Genomic DNA, 20,490 nt, shown 5'->3' with positions numbered 1-20,490 from the left:
GCTTTTGACAGTTCAAAAGCAAATTGCAACCCAAACATATTTAATTGTGTAATGAGCAAAGTACCTAAATGTGGAAAATGCTGGCATTTCTGCTTGCATAATCACTTAAATTATTAATCGCTTCTTGAAAAATAACTTTTTCAAATCGAATGGACATTTGCAGCTCTATACCTAGAAGACTCCCACCTGAATAGCACCCAGTCATCTGCTTTTGGGGTTGTTTCTAACAATAACTGACTGAAAATTCTGGGCCAGGCCTCTAAAATACCCCCACCACATGTGGATGTGACAGCCAAGGAGGCCTAGCTTGTGCACTGTCGGCCAGCAATTGCTCAGCTTCATCCAGGCCTGGAAACATGGCAGATGGCAGTAGGAGTGAACAGAGGAGGAAAAAGACACCATGCGTGTGTCCATGAATGCGAGGCAAACAGAGACAGGTAGAATGACTGAGAAAAAGGTGTAAACATGTGACCACATGTGCTTGACTGTCTATGATACCTTCATTCATCACCTCTAAATCGCTGCAAAAAAATGGTGTAATATCTTTACTGAAACTAAAGTACCAACCTTTAGCAACAAATCAATAAAATGCATGTTAGGTATGGCTTTACCACACATTCTTTAACCATCACTTCAGGAAAACCATTTTACACGGCAAAAGAATTTGTATCAAATCAAAGCATCTACAGCTGAAGACATCGTTTTTTATCCCCAAAAAGTAAACAAATAAGTAATAAATAATAAACTAAAAAGAGTAGGGCACTATCTACAGCTGTTCCAAACAGGCTTCACGAGTTAACAGATGTCATCTTTTGAGCTCATGGACGTACGTGTTCATGATTTATTTTGTAGTTACGCCTCTGCACACTGTTACATAATTCCAGATTTACCTCGGATGATGGACAGCTTGGCGCTGGTGACAATCTCGCCTTCGCTGTTCTCAGCCACGCATTCGTAGACGTTCTCGTCACGTGGCGCTCGGAGAGGCTGGATTCTCAGAACTGCACCGGCACCCTCGTCAAACTCTATGGTCTGTGGAGTTGAAGTGTAGGGAACACGGTTAAGTCAGACAAATGTGTGATTTGGACTGAAAAACTACTACTTTAACCTGAAGCAACAGGTAGGCAAGAATGGCAAACCTGAGGAAAATAAGATTCTCACATTTCCTAAGGAGATACAAGGACGAGTGTGTCATCGGTGCTCCCAAAATGTGAGAAATCGTTTTCAATTCCACCAAGATATCATTGCTTGGAAAGGTACCGTGTTGGTAATGTTTTATAGCCTGAGGCCATCAGAAATGTAAAAAAAAAAAAAATCATAAGGAAGCATACTCTCTCTACAAACAGTGTTTGTGCTTTGTGATTTTATCTGTTGATTTGATCTTTAATTATGCCCTTTGTTCTCTATAAAGCCTTTTGTTTTGAACCTCAATAAAGGAGCCTCTTCAAAACAAAAAATATCAGACAACGGTCAGAATACTGGTTTGGTTATGATAAAAATATATTATTTGCTATTATTACTATTATTCTATAAGAAGAGCAATGTAAACAAAAACTTACTGAAAATGTAACAATGCGTGTGACTGACAACTGGACAGTTTTACAACAGTAGTCGCAGAAATTGGCCCCTGGCTAGTATTTAAATAGCCTTGTTTGATCTCCCTGAACACCAGCATATCAACAGGCATGTATCCTGAAGCAATGAGCTGAACTTCAAGACTTGGGTAAAAGACTAGAATTTAAATTATGGAAAATCTCGGTTAATTAGCCCTTGATTTGAATATTTCCCATGCCTTTCTCTTTTGCCCTCATTCTGGACGTGTGAAGTGTCAGTGTAGATGGTCAAGACTGCCATTCTCACAGCAAACCTACTCCTCCAGTATCTGTCCTTCCCCACAAAAGTTAACACCGTCTCAGCCAAGGACTCACTGCTGTGAACTCTGAGCAAAGCATGACTATAAGATGCAAGTACAAGTCTTCAGCAGCCCTGCTGCTCCACTGTTGCACATCTCAGGGCTGAGCCGCTAATTAGGCTAAAAACACTGCAGAGCACGGCATCATGATTGATATCAAAGCAGCTGTCTAGAGGGTGGAAAAGGGAAAAAAACCCCAGCTACTTCAAAACCCCTTTATAAATTTTTTTTATTTAATTTTATGATAAATGGAGAAAAAGAAGCGTCCCTTCTGGCGGGCTCCTTCACGCCCTTGGCTTTGTTTCCTACTTAGCATGCAGACGAGGCAAACGCACAAACACAACTTGTCTTTTAATTTTGTCCTCAGTGGAAATGCTGATCTCCCCTTGTCGATGGTGCCATTTTTTGCTTTTTTAGCCCCTCCCCCTGTGGCTACCTTCATGCCGCACTGTGCATGTCCGTGTGTGTGCGTACATGTGTGCGCATCCCTGCACTGTCACTGTCATCGTTGTTAACGAAAGCAACTTTTTAATTAAGAGACACTGAGCATCAATCAAGACTTTTAGAGATGCCATCTGGGATGCCTGCCGAGAAGTGAACAACAAACATCATGAATAACGTGCAGAAACATTCACACAGACAGGGCTGTGTGCTGAAAAAAGACAGGAGGGAAAAAATGTGACAACAGCAGAGTCATTCAAATGCAAAAGAAAAAAAAATGGCTTTAGACGAATGAGAGGGTTCTGTATTTCATTACTGACCAGTTGCTACTGGTAGACTAGCACACTGCTTAAAGATTAGAGAAGCAAGCCAACAAAGATGCTATCAGCAATAATTTCAAGGCTAATTAAAATGTTGCTTTTGATAAGGTGGTGGAGTGCCCCCAGCTGCAAGAGAAGACTTGGAATTTTGTACTGCTGAGAAGAAAATATGTGGTAAAACGTGTAATGTGGTATTAAACTGTAGGATTGTTATTTGTCACAACAGTAAATATCACAATATATAAAGTAACAAATGGTAAAGAACATTTGTTTATTACACAACTTTCTATTTATCTAAATTTTTAGCAGCTTTCCCCCCCCAATTTACTCCCATGATACTCCAAAATGTTTCAATGTAATGTTCGCTGACATGAAGATACAACATTTTTTTAGGTCAATACATTTTTCGACAGTGACATTTTTTAATATGATGCATAAAAATATTACTGAGTATTTCACCCAAAGCTCATTAAGGTAAAGTAAAGTGGGACAATTCCAAAAAAACGATCCCACAAAGAACAACAAAGAACATTTAGAATAAAGGCTGCACCAATGGACAGCAGGTTTCACTTACCTCTATACGCTGGGAGTTCACCTTCTTTCCTTTTTTGTTCCAACTAACCTTTGGCTTGGGGTCACCTGTTGCCTGGCAGACAAAGGAGACCACACCCCCCGAGACACCAATCTGGTCAACGGGAACTTTTGTGAAGCGTGGTAGTGCTGAGGAGCAAGACAACAGAGAAAGAGGGAGAGGACAAGAAGAGAGGGAGATACATTAGTAGACGAAAGGCAAATGCAGCACCACCAGAGCTAATGCCATTCTTACCATAATTACATTTCTGAAAATACAGACTTTTAAATCCCGGTTTAAGTGCACGCATCCATAGAGAGAGATGCTAGTACAGAACGTCTCATCAACCTCCACTTGGCTCTTCCCTTTCAGTCTCTTACTCTTGTCTCCATAGCACAGTGCTGCATCTTAGTGTTACAACTTCAGAGTTCTGCTGGGCTGGGTAGAGAGCATTGTGGTGTGAATTTATATGTAGAGTCTTTGCTAAGGCGTAGACGATTATTAGCTTAAAATGATTACCCACAGAGCAATAGAGTACAGCCTAGCATACTACCGGCGTTGCTGGGAATACATTAGCGAAGGCAATTAAGAAGATGAGACAGTAAAAATGAGTTTTTGTTTTAATTTGACGCTATGTTTTTTTCCAAGTGCTTAACATGACTTTTCCTGCTGGACAAAGTATAGCACTGACTAAGCCACTGCAGCAGTTCAATTCTCACTTGCACTAAAACATACAAAAAATTGATCTGCCCGGGAAAATTGATGCTTTTGCCCGTCAAAAGTTTGTAATTTTGGTGCTTTTGGAGCTGGAATTTTCCCCTCCTGCTTGGGTTGCAGCAAGTTCAAGACAACAAGTCTGATAGAAAGAGAGAAACAGAGAGAAAACAGACTCCTGGGGAACTCGTTAAAATGGAATCATACAGATATGTGGGGATGATCAAACGGCCAGCGCATAACGTCAAATTAATAATTAAGGGACCATGGGCCAACACCAGTCTCCAGGCACTGCTAAACACATATGAAGGAGAGTTCCTGCATTCATTATCTGGTAAAGAGATATACGCAATTGGAGAATGAGGTAAGGGGGAATAGCGTTAGACAAGGGGAAGGAAAAGAAGAAGGGCCAGAAGAGGCACTACACAATCCAAATGTTTCTGATGCAAATATCACAGCAACACACACATACTAACTTTAGCCTGCTGAACATTGTATTTTTTTAAAGTGTAAATGGTATTGCAAGACTGTGAGATTTTAAAGCGCTAATTTGATAGTAAATTTTGTTTTCATATATAACAAAATCTCTTCCTGCAGTCTGTGAGAGATGGATATTGTCCACACTGAACTAAATAAATATTATTACAATAACATTACTAACTTCAGAAGCTTATTCTATGTTTATGATACATGCAGAGTATGTATGTTACAAACCAGTTCCTTCTGAATACAAACCTGATGTTACTTAATGAACTAATTTAGGATTTAAACATAAAGAAATTTAAATTTGTCAAACAATGTTCTCCAGCTCACAGCAACCATATAACATGCACGATAAAAACAATGAATTTACAAAAGAAAACAAAACAAATAACACTCTGTTGTTTATTTCACTAGAGTATACTTCCTATATCTACGGTTAAAGGTTGTGGTACAATATAGGTACGGCATCCTTTCATCGTCATCAAGGACCAGGCCTGCTTTATTTGTGCGTTGCATACTATGACCCCTTTTGGCATTTTACACTTTCAATTTCCATTCTGAAACTGCACAACACAGCTTTACACAACACAGCTCCTCTGCATTTGACCTCCCCCTTACAATGCGCTCTCTGTTGAGACAGAAGAGGGATTTACACAGATCAAGCCTGTGGCGGTGGTTCTGCTGAAGGACAGCATTCTTTGATTAGTTTTTCCCCTGGACCATTTGACATTTCCACCCAGTCGCCTTCTCCACCTCTCCCTGTCTCGCTTCATAGGATGTGAGAAATGTACAATAAATGCGATTGTTTGCATGTGCGTCTGAGTTGAACTCGTGAAACGTGCAGAATTTTCAGAACTAAATAGTTTTCAATATTATCTCAGCAAGGTTTAAATAAAGCGAGACAGCTGGGGAGCTGAGAGGAGAACGAAAAAGAGTGTGACCGCTGGGAAGGACGGAAGGACAAGTGTAGCAGGAGGTGGAGAGGTCAGTGGTAAAGAGAACACTGGAAGAGAAGAGTAGAGAAGGTGACGGGAGGTCCAGAGAATCGAGGAGAGGCTGTGAAGAGAGAGTGCTGCATATTTCTAAAGCTTTTATAACTTTCAGTACCTATTGCTTTTTTTTTGTTTGTTTTTTTGGTTATTTGCATTTTTCTTTTTCTTTTAAATGCATGAGATCAAACGGCCAGTTAATATCTTTTGGAAACAGTAATATCTGCTGTACGTGCTGCAACATCTTAAACTCCTTGGCGTCTGGTGTCCATGTACCCCTTATCAGCGAGGCATTTACGACAGTATTCACTGATCACGCCACTAACAATAAGTCTGATTTCTAAGACCTAGATTTACATTAACTCTCATCTAAAGCGACATTCAATAACGACGAAAGGAAGGGTGACCAGGGTTTTGTACATTTTCTGAAAGCCGTCCTAGATTCTTCTGAATAGAAGACATCCATTGCCTGGGGACGAAATAAAAATGTAAAACGCAGCTAAGAACGTCTATCACGGCCACCAGCTCAGCTGTAAGGCGGCACTCACAGCTCGACAAAAGCTAATGCTAGTGCTAGAAAATGGAAAGGTAGTTGTGCAAATGTAAGACACAATATCTCTCTCACGATGAGGACATCAGTCTACGGCCTACAGATGTCACTGCTGTCATAGGTTAATCCCTGGGCGTCACTGTTCACAGAGACATGCATCTCAACTTCAACCTCTACAGAGATTACTGCAAGGCATAAAATTGCACATAATTATATCGCACTGCCTGAAAGTTTTGTCACATAAGGACTGGCAAAAGTTTTAACTCTAGCTCTGCTCTCCTTCCTTGTATTTTTAAGGGCATATTTTTAGACTTTAGTCATCTCACAAAGTGAGTTTAATGTTCTTGGAAGTCAGTAGCTTTAATTAACTTCCAGTCAATTCGGATTAGGTAAAGTTGTCTGCACAATTCATTTAGATGGACTCCCAGTTTAACTGAATGTAGTTCTTGTTTTCAATAAAAACACTAAAAAAGTGTGTTTAAGACATTAAAGGAATAAAATGAATGGTGGGCAAACGTATTCTGCTGAGGTGTTTCTGTGTACCTGTCTGCATATGTTTGACTGGCACTGGCTGTTGAATGTCTATAAAGGTGCAGTTACTGCAGGTATGCCGTGTGTGATTGTGTGAACTCTGATGAGCATAATTAACCTTTTGTTCTGTTTTTCCCAGCTGTGATCCTCTGGGCTTTTGCTGCCAGTTACCACTGACTCCAAGTTCAATTTGAACTTTGCCAACACCAGTAATTGCAGGGTAAGAAAGGTTGAACGGAGCCTGGATTTAAAGTGCTTTGCAATAATGAATAATGGCACAGAGGGTCCTATATCAACAGATAAAATTGTTCACAGTGTTTCCTGCATTGAATGGCCCATGTGATGACGATATGCACTGACACCAGTATCAAATTATATCAAATGCAAGTACAAAAACTGCAAGTCTCTGGCAGCCTTCTTGCTCATTAAGGCTACATTTAGCACCAAATCCTCCAGGCTTCCTTTGGTCCAGTGGGTAAAAATAGCTTTCAGTTCATTTTCATGAAGGCAAAACATTTAGAAGGTTCTCTTTGTAGGCAGGTTATATTCCCACTAGTGCCACCTTTTCTGAAAATATATGCACTTCTATGGCTCTAAGGTAACTCGCATGTCAGTCTCCACGTACTGTTGTTCGTTATGTTACCAGAGATGACATTGAAAGGACACTGCACCCACAGTGGCCATTTGTCCCTTCTACTAAAGTCTCCCTCTATTCACTAAGCTTCCCACAGACAGACTGAGGTACAGCCTTGCCTAGATAAGCACACAGAACCTGTCTTTATCTGCCTGGCAGGGGGACGTGGCCTAAGCTAAAATAACCAGCAATAGGGGCCCAGCTATCTTCACAAGGCCCCGAGAATAGAACAGATCCACGCAAACAAGAGTGAATAGAAGAAGGAGGAAAAACTCACACTGTGCACACAGACGCTTGTTTAGCTAATACAGCAACCACCTGCTACTGGCCGCTACCTCTGTTGGACCCGATAACACAGAATACACCAGCACTGTGATTATAAAGTGGCAGAGAGTGGGAGGTGGGAATGTGAATATGAGACGGCTCCATTTACAGTACTTTACTGTTGTCGTTTGGTGGGGGAGGAGGGGTGTGAGAGGAGGGAGGGGACTGGCTTTATGACTAATACGGTAATTGATGGAGAAAAGCTTCTCGGGTCATAAATAGGAGCCATTATCCTCTGAATTAGCAAAGTGGGAGACAAAATGATGCACAACCATTCAGTGATTTGCAGAGAATTGGTAAAGGGCACTTGTTATCCATCTTGCTACAAATAGGTATCTTTCACAGCACACGGGACATTTACCAGCAATGTCTAAAAAGTACATTTGGTACTATGAGAGGTATTACAACCAGCAAATCAATTTCACTTACTCCAGGCTGCTGCAGGATCCTGAGAATAGGGTGGTCAGGATGGAGATGCAGATTAGTATAACATTAATTTTGCTTTTTTCTCTTCTTCTTCCTCTTCTTTTTTAAATGCCAATTTACTCATAATGACTTAAAAGTGCATATATGCAACTTAATGCATATCCCACTCACGGCCCTTTTATCTAAGCAGACACTCTAAAAGCCTGTCTGGCAGGGATAATCTTAAGTCTACTTTGTTCTGCTTACACAGTGCATGCGAGAAAATAGAAACCACAGTGTGTCAGAAATTTAAACAAGTCAATTTAGTGACGCTAAACTAAGATTAAACTTAATTTCTGTGTTACCCAAACAGCAGACACATGATCTACAGGGTGCAGTCAATATACTTCAGGGTGGAAATTCCTCATCTCAACATTAACTTTGATTTTTGTAAGGCCTAAAAAACCCCATCTTACTAGGTCAACTGCTGGTCTCGCTTCAGTGTGGGATGTTTCCAGGTGCAGACGGGGGCTAAGAGAATTCAAGGCATCGCAGACTTGCGTGACTTAGCCACAGCAGCCACAGGGTGAGTAAAAGGGAGTGGAAGCTGACGGACTAAGTGAGTGACCTGAGACAAGGGCAACTGGAAGCAACCTTTATTAATCCTTACACAGGTTCCTCAGCCTTGTGAGTTTTACTTTTTCTAAATACAGCTTGTTGATTGAAACCTCCCTTTTAGTCATGTTGTCTAGAGCTGTTGAAAACAATGACTGAATTTAAGCTTTTAGGAGGAAGCAAAAGGTCAGCGCTGTAAAAGAACTGAAAGCACTTGATTCACACACATATAAATAGAAAAGCTTCTCTGCAAAACTGTTTCATCCCTTTTGTTTTCGTAAAACATCACACATTAAATTACCTACATTTGTGTCACTTTGTAACTTGTACGGTGTAACTATATGCATCATAAATCTATAAAGCTAGCAATCCTGGACCTGATCAAAAGCCTTGAACCTTATCAACACATGTGTAAGGATGGAGGGATAGAAAAGAAAAACAGGTAGGCAGATAGACCTTTTAGCCAAATGCACATTCAATTGAACGAGTGGATAGACCCACACATGCAACCCCCCACCCAGGCTTAAACAACCAAGCCCCATCAATCAGGACCGATTCTCACAGGCTGCCTGGGCAGGGGCCATCACCATGGAAACCAAGCCTTTACTTGAAAACCGCTTTGCTTTGTCTTGTCTAGAGGTTTTCGCACACAATCACTGCCAAGCAAGCCCAGCGGGCCAAGGCAAAAAACTTGACCCAGACAAGAAAACAGAAAACAAGACAGAAAAAGTGTCTGCTGCTTGTAGTTAGAAAACTGTAAGTTAACTGTTATTAGACAACATTTTCATCTCCAGCCACAGTGTCGGTGCATGACATGGGTTATTTTAACTTCTTCATTTATTCCTTGTTTCCCTTTTTTCTCTCTTTCCAGTCATAAATGATAAAATGTTAGCTAAATTGTGAAAATCTTCTGCATCCATTATTTACTTAAAGTGTGTATTGAGTATATAATGATGTATTATGCATATAATTCTCCTTCATCAGTTGCCAAGGTGCTTTTGAGAAGTATACTTATCTTATAATAGTGTTTCTGGTGGAGAAACGTGTTCTGCCTGGATGTGGGTTTGAAAAAGAAGTTATATATGTATGTATATAGTCTAAAGTCAGCTGCATATGTTTGGGTTGTACTCGATTCCTAGGCAGAAGGCGACAGAAGAAAGGCTTATTGAATTTCTGTGTTGGGGCGGTTGCCTTGATTGAACAGACAGTGAAAATTATATCTCAAATTCTTCCTTTTAGAAAAAAAAACAAACTAAGGACACACGACGTTGCCTCTGGGGAATTTCTGTCACTTATTTAATAAACTAATACATTTACAGCCAACAGGGCACGAGGCATCTAAAAGTGATGTGCTTGCATGCAAACTACTGAATGTGTGCCATATTGTTTAACTTTACTTGTTGACCACTTCACTTCTTAAAAGTCCACGGGGCATTGCTCAGGATGTGGGAACCCAGGGTTTAAAAGATAATAAATGTGTGTTGGTATCCAGAGGTGAAAAACAGCCTGACCGCACTGCTGTCACAGGGAAGCTGCATTTCTTAAAAGAATGGCACACTTGTAAAATGCAAATTGGTCCCACTGAAACCATTGTTGAAGGCTAAAGTAAAAAGCTAAAGTCACTAAGTATCCTTCAGCCCATTGGAAATAAGTAGGTGTGATTCCTCAGAGAGAGGACGGAAATTAAGCTTAAGTATGTGCCTGATTTCAAAATGGCCACAGAGCGCACACGGATGAGGCGAATTGAGAACAATTTTGTGTCATTTAGAGACTCACTTGAGGCAATTGACACTTGTTGGCTCATTAAATGAAGAAGACACCTCAAATTGCCAAAGGTGTTATAGGTCTGATCAAAACAAAAGACAAAACACAAAAGAGGAGAAAGAAAATGGAGCGGGGAACAGGGTCTAGCATTTCAATGAAAACAAAACAGCAAATGCTTACTGCATCTTTCTCTGTGTTTAAAGTCACATACAAAGAAAAACACCCACCTTTGCAATCTTAGAAATAAGTGTTTTAAATAGATATTTCTTATTTGGAGATTCTTTTGGGACCATTTCTGCAGCAGACACGAGTCCATATAAACAGAACAGTGCAATATTCTCACAATTAACTTAAATTAAGCATTACAGCATTAGCAGTGCATTTTTTCTTTTTTGTTTAATTCTTTGCACTCTTGTCACTGAGGAACAACACATGAATATATGACATGACAGGTGTAGAAATCCAGATTAAATGTGTACTTAAAACATTAAGATTAGAAAACAAGATGCAGGTGAGTGGGTCGGAGCATTTCTGTCTACTACTTGTAAATGTACAGCTCGGAGATTTCAACCTCTACTCCGCAGCAGCAGGCTTCTTGAAGCAGTAGATTCAAGTCTGTAACTCAATTAAAAATTAACTTGTTTTCTTCTCATTTGAGAGCGGGAAAAAAGTGCATAGAGTAAACACAAGGACCCAGCATGCAACAGCAGGGTGTACATAAAGTTGAACTGACAGAACTAAATCGAGAGCCTCAAACACAATTTGACTGGAAAAAGATAAGGAGGGAGTTGAAGCAGGCAGAAAGAAAAAGAAAAACTGAGAGAAACAAGAAGCGAGAAACCAAGAGGTGAAGATATTGGAAACAGGAACAAGAAAATGTTCTCCACTAAGGGGCTTCATTTTCTTTTCTTTTTCACCCCTCACCCCATCACTGAGAGTTCTGGCCAATTACTATTAGAAGTCCTTTGCCAAGAAAGCAACATTTGAGAACTCTTAACAGGCAAAGAGAAAGGAGGAGGAAAAAGTGAGGAGGAGGTGAAATGCCTTAAAAAAAAGATGACAAATACTCTGGTTTACCTGTTAAAAAAATATTAGCAGAGAGTAAGAAAAAGTTTGGGGTTTCTATATACAAAAGAACAAAATAAAAGAATTCAAACTTTGAACTTGAGCGTAAAACAGTGTGCTTCTCAACAGGAAGTAACAAAAACAAAACTTATTTCTCCAAACGAAAGGAGAAAAAAAATCCTCATGAATTCTATCTGAAGATGTGACAAAACAATGTTTTCACACCTGCAATTGTATTGCAATATCAATACAATTGATAAAGACATAGTCACAAAAAATATAATATGGCATCACTTCTACAGCTGAAGTTTAAACATGAAAATTTTTTTATTTATATAGGGGTACCCAGGTAGCATGTTTGATTTAGCCATTTCCCCCCCCTTTTTGAACACCGGATACTCTTCCTGACGTGGCTCCAAAGGGATCTGTATCTCCTCCAGGTACTGAACCAGGATCCCTTTGCTTGTTAGCTGAATCTGTAACCCACTGCACTACAGAGCCAACCAGAGGTTTACAAAATTGTAAACACTTCTCATTAGAGCCCAACTCACAAGTAATGTGTATGTATATAAATTATTTGTGACAATCAATTTCAGCAAGTTAATAAACAATGACCCCATTATGTCTCCTTTTAATCATGTCATTCATGCTTCTAAAGAGTCCAATACGCTGACAGTGTTGTTCGTTTTTTTAAACCCTTATATCTGTAAAGTAGGCCTCTATTTTGGGTATCAACAGAGACTCTTTCTAAAGGAAAACAGCCTGCCCTTTTAACCAGAACTGTCTGATATAGTTAAAGCTTTATATTCTTTGTGCTGGATGCTTTTCTACCTTTAATCGTGACTTTAAAGCATTCTATAAAGATATGAAAAATTACTCAATCGTTAACTACATTTCTTTTGTTACTGGTGTGGTCTTTGTATCATCAGTGTCTGAGAATTAATTGGCTTGATTAAATGAACTAAAAAAATACCCAAGAGCTCAAACAAATTAAAAATAAAGAAAATCACATGTAAGCAAAAGTATTGTTGTTGGATGATACTGGCCTAATACAAATGTTATACTTCTATAGTTTATCATTATCTTACAGCTACCTGTGAAAAGGCTCAGGTGTAACTCTACGCATAAGCATATTTCAAACTTTGCACACACACACAGACATTTACATTTGTGTACCTGAACATAAATGTATGCAAATATAGACATTCACACAAGCCAAGCATTATTATGGTTGGGGTGGCAGGATTTATTGAGCCATATTTCTTTCTCTTTTGATTAAAAATGTCTCCTTCTCACCGTGATTTATGAGTGTAAATAAAAGGAATGGAGGGCAAGGGGAGATGGAGAGAGAGAGAGACAGAGAGAGAGAGAGAGACGCAAAGAGAGAGGGGAGGGACGTGAGAGGTGGGGATGACATCATGCTTTCAGTTGGGCTTTTCTGCAAAACGGTGGCATCCTTTCAGTCCAGCAAGTGGGAGTGAAAATAATTGGACAACTGCACTACTGGGCTGTGTGTGTCTGGCCATGAATGTGGGGGTGAAAGCCATTCAAAGGGAGGAGAGGAAGGTAGCCTGTGCTTTTGTGCATATATTTCCAAGCATAATAGTGCGGCCCCCAAAAGAGATGAGAAAAAGGAGTAGGACAGCATGCATATATGTGCCTGTGTGTGACTGTGTGTGTCTTTTTTACCCCCAAAAAGGGAGAACAACAACAACAACAAAAGTACAAGCTTGTGAGTGAAACAACAGGACAGGGCGAGGAAGTCTGACAAAAAACAGCAATCTCATCTACAGACGGCATCGACAAAGATGGGCAGAGAGCCCTACTGTTTTGAGACAGTGAGAGGGTGGGTGATGGCAGTGGGGTACGGGGGGCTAATCTCCATCAAAGATGAAGCAGATTGCACTGATTGTTATTTAAACCAGGGCGAGCAAACAGAGGCTGCGCGAGGGAGAAACGCAGTCGTAATAAACAGTCGGCGAGTGGACAGAAGACAAGAACATTCTAATGAGCCACATATTAAGTTCAGGGGCTCTAAGACGTTTACTTTCGCTCCGCATTCGTCTGTGGCCTCACTGTCAGTGAGAACAAAGACATCTGTTTGACATCTGTCGGAGTGCAGTTTTAGATATTTTTTGCCAGCTGAGCTGAAAGACACTCCAATTATGTTACCAGACAGTCAAACCACTGTGCAATCAAAGGTTCGCCTCTGTTGGAACATGAGGAAAATCAAGCAATCGTGTCATCATGAACCACTAAAAACAAATTCTTTGAATGTCAAATTGGAGATAAAAGAAAATGCGGAGCAAACAGAGTGGAAAATACAATATCCCTCTTAAATTGTTCAAGGTAGACAACAAAAGTCAGCAATGACTGTGAAATAACGTGTCTAATCTGTTACTTCCCATTTTAAGGACTTATCACTGACATATTCCAGGGCTAATACACAAACATTTAGCTCATAGAAATCTCGCTATGTACTCTGTTACTAACTATGGAGGACACTGCATACAGACAAATACAATGCCTAAATTAGGCAATTATTATGTGATATTAATCTTTTTATATGAAAATAAGTGCATTGTCAGAACATTATCCAAATATCGAATACCCACACAATGACTTACAGCCTATCCAAACAGGAAGCATCTTAGCCAAGTTATTCTATCATGACAATGCTATCTAACATCATACTTTCTGGTGGATATTGGGTAGGTTGTTTATAAAGTCAGCGGTTTGATCCCTGCCTCTTCCAGTCTGCACGTAGAACTATCCTTGGGCATGACACTGAACCCCAAGTTAACCCTGGTGTATCCATGAGTGTGCACATGAATTTTAGAATTGGTTAATGTGGCTATATACAAGGAGAAGTCCATGTATCACTTAAACAACACCTCTGTCTGTATAAGCCGTGTTTTACACGTGGCTCCAGTGATGTAAACATACAAGTGCCCTGTAATTCCAGTAGTGGAATTTACTGCCTAGTCCACGTTTGCATAGACACAAAAACACAGGCCAAAGGATTACCGCTACAGCTAAATGAATATGGCTTTGGTTTTACAAATAAGCTTTTTCTTTCCTCTGGCTACTCTAAAGCAGTCCCACCTAGATAAGATGTAAACAGTCATTAGCATGCAATCTTTAAATACAAATGTGCAGTCGCAAAATGCAACAAAAGCATCTTGGAAGTGCTCAAAGTAAAGAAAAAAGGTTCACCAAAGCTTATATAATGTCCCTCTCTCCCCCCTTTTTTGTGATTACTCCACTTTTTAATAAGTTTGCAGATATGAGTGATGAACCTGTTAAAGGCACCAAAATTGAGAAGATCTTGGTACTTACTGGCGTTGGAGCCGGTGAGCAGCAGTGATAGCAGCAGAGTGATCACAGGCAGCAGGACTTGCAAGGAGATGGGCAGGGCACCACTGGTGGCCATCTTGGCTCTGGTAGGGAAGGGGGAGGGGGAGGGGGAGGGTAGGGTCGGAGTGACCTTTGACCTGGCCGGAGAGCCGAGGCCCCAACTGCACGAGGACGTGTGGGGTCTTCAAGCAGGACAGCTTGACGCTCTGCAAAACACAGAATAGGAAATAAATATGAATAAATAAAAGTGATGAACCCAAAAACACTTGTTACCTATATTACTTTGTAACAATCAGATTTTGTCACAGTACATTAATCATCATACTTCTTAGCATTTATATTCTATGAAACTAAAGTGTCATAACAATTTCACTGTTGCAACAATTCCATATAAAACCTCCAGTTCCACAATGGTGGTTTTGCCCACAGCAAAAGAACACAGGTCACGACAGTCTGCTGCATTTTCTACAATCCCTCATTGGCGGTAACGCATAAATGGAAGAAGGTAGCAGGTTATCAGTGGCACAGCTGGGAGTAAAGGCGCCACATCCCCAAACCTTTAACATTCCGATCTCACAACCACTGTTTTCTCACATCCCTCAATTAGCAGGGCAGGGCTGCCGCTGCTTTCTTTCTTCTTCGCCTCCTAATCGCCTGATCTTGTCGTTATTTGCTTATCTCACCGCCTTGTAATTATACAGGCACCTGACGATATCCCAGGCATCGTCTCTTTGTTTTACTCAAATTGCCATTAATCCCCCAAGCTGCACAGAGAGACCAAGGAACCCAGGATGACACCCACTACACTCCCACCCACACAGGCACTCCTCTTCTCATTGATATGGCTGGTGCTGCGCACAGACACCACCAAGTGGTAATACATACTCTTTAATTAACAAGATATGCATAAAGAGACACACAAAGACAGAACTAGGAGCAATCACGACATGAATGTGATGAATATGTGCTGACATACTTTTACCACTTACAGAGAGATATTCAGTGTCATGCTCAAGGACGCTTAAACGCAAAGCTCTGTCTGTCTCAGCAATCAAGCTGTGAACATGAAAACCCAAAACCGTGCGCTCTCAGAGGACCCAGATCAGAGGACAAAGTGTCAGCCAGCATCTGCCCTGCTTTGGTGTCCTTGTGCAAGACGGTGAACTCCCCCAAGCTCCAGGGATTCTGCTTAGCTGAGGTGACACAAGGGGTGGCAGCGATTTACTAGAAGGGAGATTAACTACCTTGCACTGTAGGTGGTTAACAAGGGTACAACTGAACTAATTGTGTAGACGACGTACAATTTATCACTGTTTTTGTTTTGTTTTTTGGCAACACGTTGATCTTTGATATATTTGAACAATAATTTTCTAAATGTCCCTGAAAAAAGCATTTTTACCTGCTTCACAGCTCAGGTTTTAATGAAAGAGGTATTATTCAACTACAGAGGCCAAATAAGGGAACGAATATACTTAAAAAAAAAAAACATTCAGATGGATTCAGGGTCAAAAGCACATTGGCACACAAGCCATCATGGAAGTTCAGGGATGCATCATTTCAACGCGTACTACACTTCATCACTTAACCTCATTGTATCATGTCTCAGTTATCTTGGTGACCTTTTATTGGGAGTAGAAGACTGAGATACAAAAGCTTCCATTACCTTAATTCAATGAAATAAAACGAATAAGTAAAAACTAAAATAAATAACTTAAACAGATTAAAATGAAATTAGACAACCCTACCTACAGGTTTGCGATTTATGTCAAACAGTTAAATTCTCAGGAGAGTTAAAAAGGTTAATATAATGCAGCTGTTTTGCTGGGCTCCATTTTTTGACTGTGGCCTTGTGAGAGGCAGAAAACCAGGGCTAATTGCAGTGTAACCGAGCACCCCAGACAGCAGGCATTTAAGAGTGCCCCACCCTTCACAACTCCTGGACCAGGCTCACATAGCAGACACATGCTGCTGCAGGCGCACTGAAAATTAAGCCCCAAACACATAGAGCCAAATCCATATATAACACAAAATCTATTCACCTCTAAACCCCCCAGTCCTCCCTATATGTAATGAGCAAGAATGTGGAAAATATGTAAGAAAAACATGGCGCAGGCACACTTACAAAAACACAAAAGGCGCGATTAACAATAGGCCTTTTGTGGCGACACCATACCAAGAAAGAGTGGGTGTTTTTCAGAAGCTCAGCTCATCTTTCAACACAATACTACACGCACACGACCAACATGTGTCCTCGCTTTTTTTTCTTCTTCTTTGCCAGGAGGGCCAGTGATGTCATTGGTAAGAACCGAGTAAAATACACATAAACAGAGAGAATAGAGGGGGAGTAAAAAACAGTCTAGAAGTTATGAATGATGTCTTTATTGTTCTGACTTTAAACACTGGGGTTGACAGAGAGAATCTCGTGTATCTGTAGGGAATAACTCTCTGTTCACAACATGCCTAACTTGTGATTTATGGGTCTCCCCTTAGGACATGGCTTACTATCATCACCTCTGGTTGCCATATAAACTTCACAACACAACTACATCAGCTATTGTTGTTGAACAGCCCCACCAAACATAGCCTAAAACCATATGGGTGCTGGAGATTAACCATGGACGCTGGGTATAGTGCTTCATTCTGCCTTCGTTTTAGTAAATGGAAGACAGAGATTACACAGACAAGTGTGCATGGAAAGATGAAAGTTGACTAAAAAGAGGGGATAAAAAAGTCAAAGTAAAATATTTGGGCTAGCATGCACCACCAGAAATGAACTTTAGCATGTCTTAGTAAACTAACAGGGCGATAGGAAAAGGGTATTTCCTTCATATCTCCCATAGGTGTTCATATGAGTAGGGACTAAAAAGCATAAAATTCACACCATTTTAATACTCATCAAAGAGTGACCACCCATGCCCTGTAGATGGGAGTGTGGTCAATGTGCAAGAGACCACTCAGGTAATCACACAAAATACACCTGTACTGATGTTTACCACGGCCATTAACTCCAAGCTGGCAAATATCTGTAACTTTACTCACAATCTGAAGGTAACACAGCAAATGTTAGTTAGCGTGCTCCAGTGTAGTTACTGTTTATGTTAATTCTAATTTTTATTTCTAAAATGTGTTGATCTGTGAATCTAGATGTAAAAAGCGACTGAATAAGGAATCTATTGTATCTAAGTATTTGCAAGTAGATAAGACACAAACAGAGAGTAGAATATCACAAGACTGTCTGACACACATGTATCATGTATCAGTGAAAATCCCCTTTGAAGTAAACTAAATTAAAAAGTGCTGCACACTTTTTGATTAAAACCCATACAGAGACAAAGTCTATTCATTACTTTGGGCTATTCCCACTGATGGGCAATGAATATATTTTGAAGCTAGAACTTTTATCCCATGTGAAAACTGCCCATCACTCGAGATATTAACCCAGAGCCAAGCTTCAGTAATTACAGCCAAAATGGCAGCACAGTTTCCACTGAGTGGTGGCAGTCACTGGCTATTAGGGACTCTCACTTTGACATGGTCAAGCTTTAAATTCGGCTCGTTTCCCCATGCAATATTGATACTAATGCATTTGATTACTAAGATTGAGAAAGGCACTGAGGGGAAGGGAAGATGGGAATCCACGCCATAAGCATGAAATGAGAGTATGACAAGTTAATATAAAAAGTGCGCATATGCACACACGCACATAACCACACTGCACTGCAAAAAGTAAAAAAAAATAAACAAAAAGCAGAAATGAATCCTTAAAAAAAATAAAGTTACAGGTATGTAAGCATATGGAGACCACGAGAGTCACAACTTCAATACAAGATGTTTTTATCCACTCATGCACTGTACTGTTACAAAGATAGTAACTGTAATAAACACACAGATACACACACACACACACTGAAGATGTGAAGTTGCATTTACACTGAGAAAAACTACTTATAACCTGAGGGACCACATTAATAATCCCTTTTATGTGATGAACAGTAAGCTCACTTCAGACACACGGTTAAAAAGACCACAGTTTGGTTGGGCTTCGCAATCAAAACCGAGTGTTTGATGTCTAGACTCTCAAAAAGAATAATATTTTCAGTGTTTGTACTCCAAAAAGTAACTCTGGGGGCTTTAGAAAGAGTGAGTTTTTCATAGATTGCCAGGTTTCCAGAACGCCTGTAACACAGTCTAATTTTGCCAGGCTGTAGAACACTGGCAGCTCACCATCCGTCCAAAGACAACGATCAATCTACTGCAAAACAGCCTATACATATATATTTAACTCAGTCATTGCTGACATAACATCAACAACACATAACAACACAAGCGTGATCAAAACTTTTCTAATTCCTGCAACAAATTACTAGTAATTTTAATATGTCAGTTTTTAACTATTAAAAAAAAAACAACTGAGGGAGATATGTTAAAGAAGAAGGAAATGCTGGATTTAAATGAACACGACAGGGCAGATGCCAGCCCCTCCCGTAGGATGATGATAACAGAAACAACAGCAGCAAAAAGAATCCTTTTCCATCACTCTCATGCTCAAACTGTGCTAGTTGCTCTTTATGCTTAGCCTTCAAGCTGCTGTCTCTCTCTCTGCAGTCTTTCACCTTAGATGAAGTTTTTATGCGTCAGCCTCGTGTTACAGGCTTTTACTTCAGCCACTTTACTGCTTTTCATCGATTCACACCTTATAGAGGAGCAACAACACAAGGATGCAAGACGCTGGACATTCAGCTGATCAGGAGCCTGTACTTGTGTATGAATGCGATTGAGCGTTGTATGAGTGACACTATGTTTGCAAGCCCGAAGGACTTTATTTAATCAAACTAAGATCTGCATATTCTGCTGTTTCTTTGTATGCGTTTGTGGAATGATTTAAGTATGAATGCCCATATAGTTCTTCCTTCTGTGAGTTACTCTATATGTCTGTCTCTGTAAGAAGCACAGCTACACAAGACACTCGCCCAGGCCTGAGCTATAAAACAAGTCTATAGAGACCATCTGTTTTTTACCACGCTGAAGTCCTAACTGTATTGATTCCATATGTCACTGGTAAGGAACACCACCAACCAGCTACACACACACACAGACACGTACTCATCCCCTGTATCTTATTAGTTTTCTGCATCAGAATTTTATGCATATTAAGGGAAAATCTGAGATGAGGGTGTGAAGAAAGGTATGTTTGTCTTCTAAATATTTCCTGATCAGACAAGTCATCATCCCAATCTTCTACAGCGTCTCTGTTTTATTTTTCTTGCCCATTCCCCTCCAATCCCTCATTTCCTCTCTCTGCTTCCCTTCCCCCTTGAACTCATGCATACTAAACTATGCTTGCATTGCAGATGTTTGGTAGGAAATCACATGAATTTGCATGGAACTGCAGGACTATTATGTAAATGCCCCAGTGTGTATCTACCTCCCAGCCTCACTCTTTCGTTGCCATCCGCTCCGTGCAGAGAGATCAATGTCAAAGAAATTTGGAAAAAATGGTATACCTGTCATTCAGCACATGTAGAGAAGCCCCAGTGGAACAAGAAATGCTCACATAAGGAAAGCATATTAGATATGCAAGACAGTGTTGGCATTTCCATTAAATGCAAAAGGCAAACAGAAATATGAAAACAAATGTGATAACCCTACATGTCTTATACATTCAGAGCAGGAATCCGAGCCAGTAGAAATGACAGAGATGTAAACAGATACATTAGAGACAGGTTCCCAGTTTATGAGCGGTTCTAAAGTTGCCAGTTTCCACAAGTCTTTGCTGCCCAGCGACACCAGAGCATCCCGGGAACAGCCTGAAAAC

The 20,490-nt window shown here is 40.3% G+C and overlaps 1 protein-coding gene across 8 annotated transcripts in view; it reads right to left on the bottom strand.

Moving 5' to 3' along the window:
* The window catches only part of ptprsa (protein tyrosine phosphatase receptor type Sa), a 258,396-nt gene that overhangs the window by 111,678 nt on the left and 126,228 nt on the right, over positions 1-20,490 (bottom strand). For all 8 annotated transcript variants that reach the window (XM_085433160.1, XM_085433164.1, XM_085433163.1 and 5 more), the window contains 3 exons: positions 14,658-14,881; positions 3,248-3,393; positions 891-1,032 (listed from right to left, as the gene is read on the bottom strand). In XM_085433160.1, the coding sequence (XP_085289286.1) occupies positions 891-1,032; positions 3,248-3,393; positions 14,658-14,751 (382 nt within the window). In that variant the 5' untranslated portion in view covers positions 14,752-14,881. The remainder of the gene's footprint in view (positions 1-890; positions 1,033-3,247; positions 3,394-14,657; positions 14,882-20,490) is intronic.

The sequence above is a fragment of the Copadichromis virginalis genome, linkage group LG15 (assembly GCF_057382275.1).
Source record: "Copadichromis virginalis isolate Kocher_CV1m ecotype Utaka linkage group LG15, C_Virginalis_male_GT1.1, whole genome shotgun sequence".
NCBI lineage: Eukaryota > Metazoa > Chordata > Actinopteri > Cichliformes > Cichlidae > Copadichromis > Copadichromis virginalis.
The sequence above is the reverse complement of the archived record's forward strand: the minus strand, read 5'-3'. Positions and strand labels throughout refer to the sequence as shown.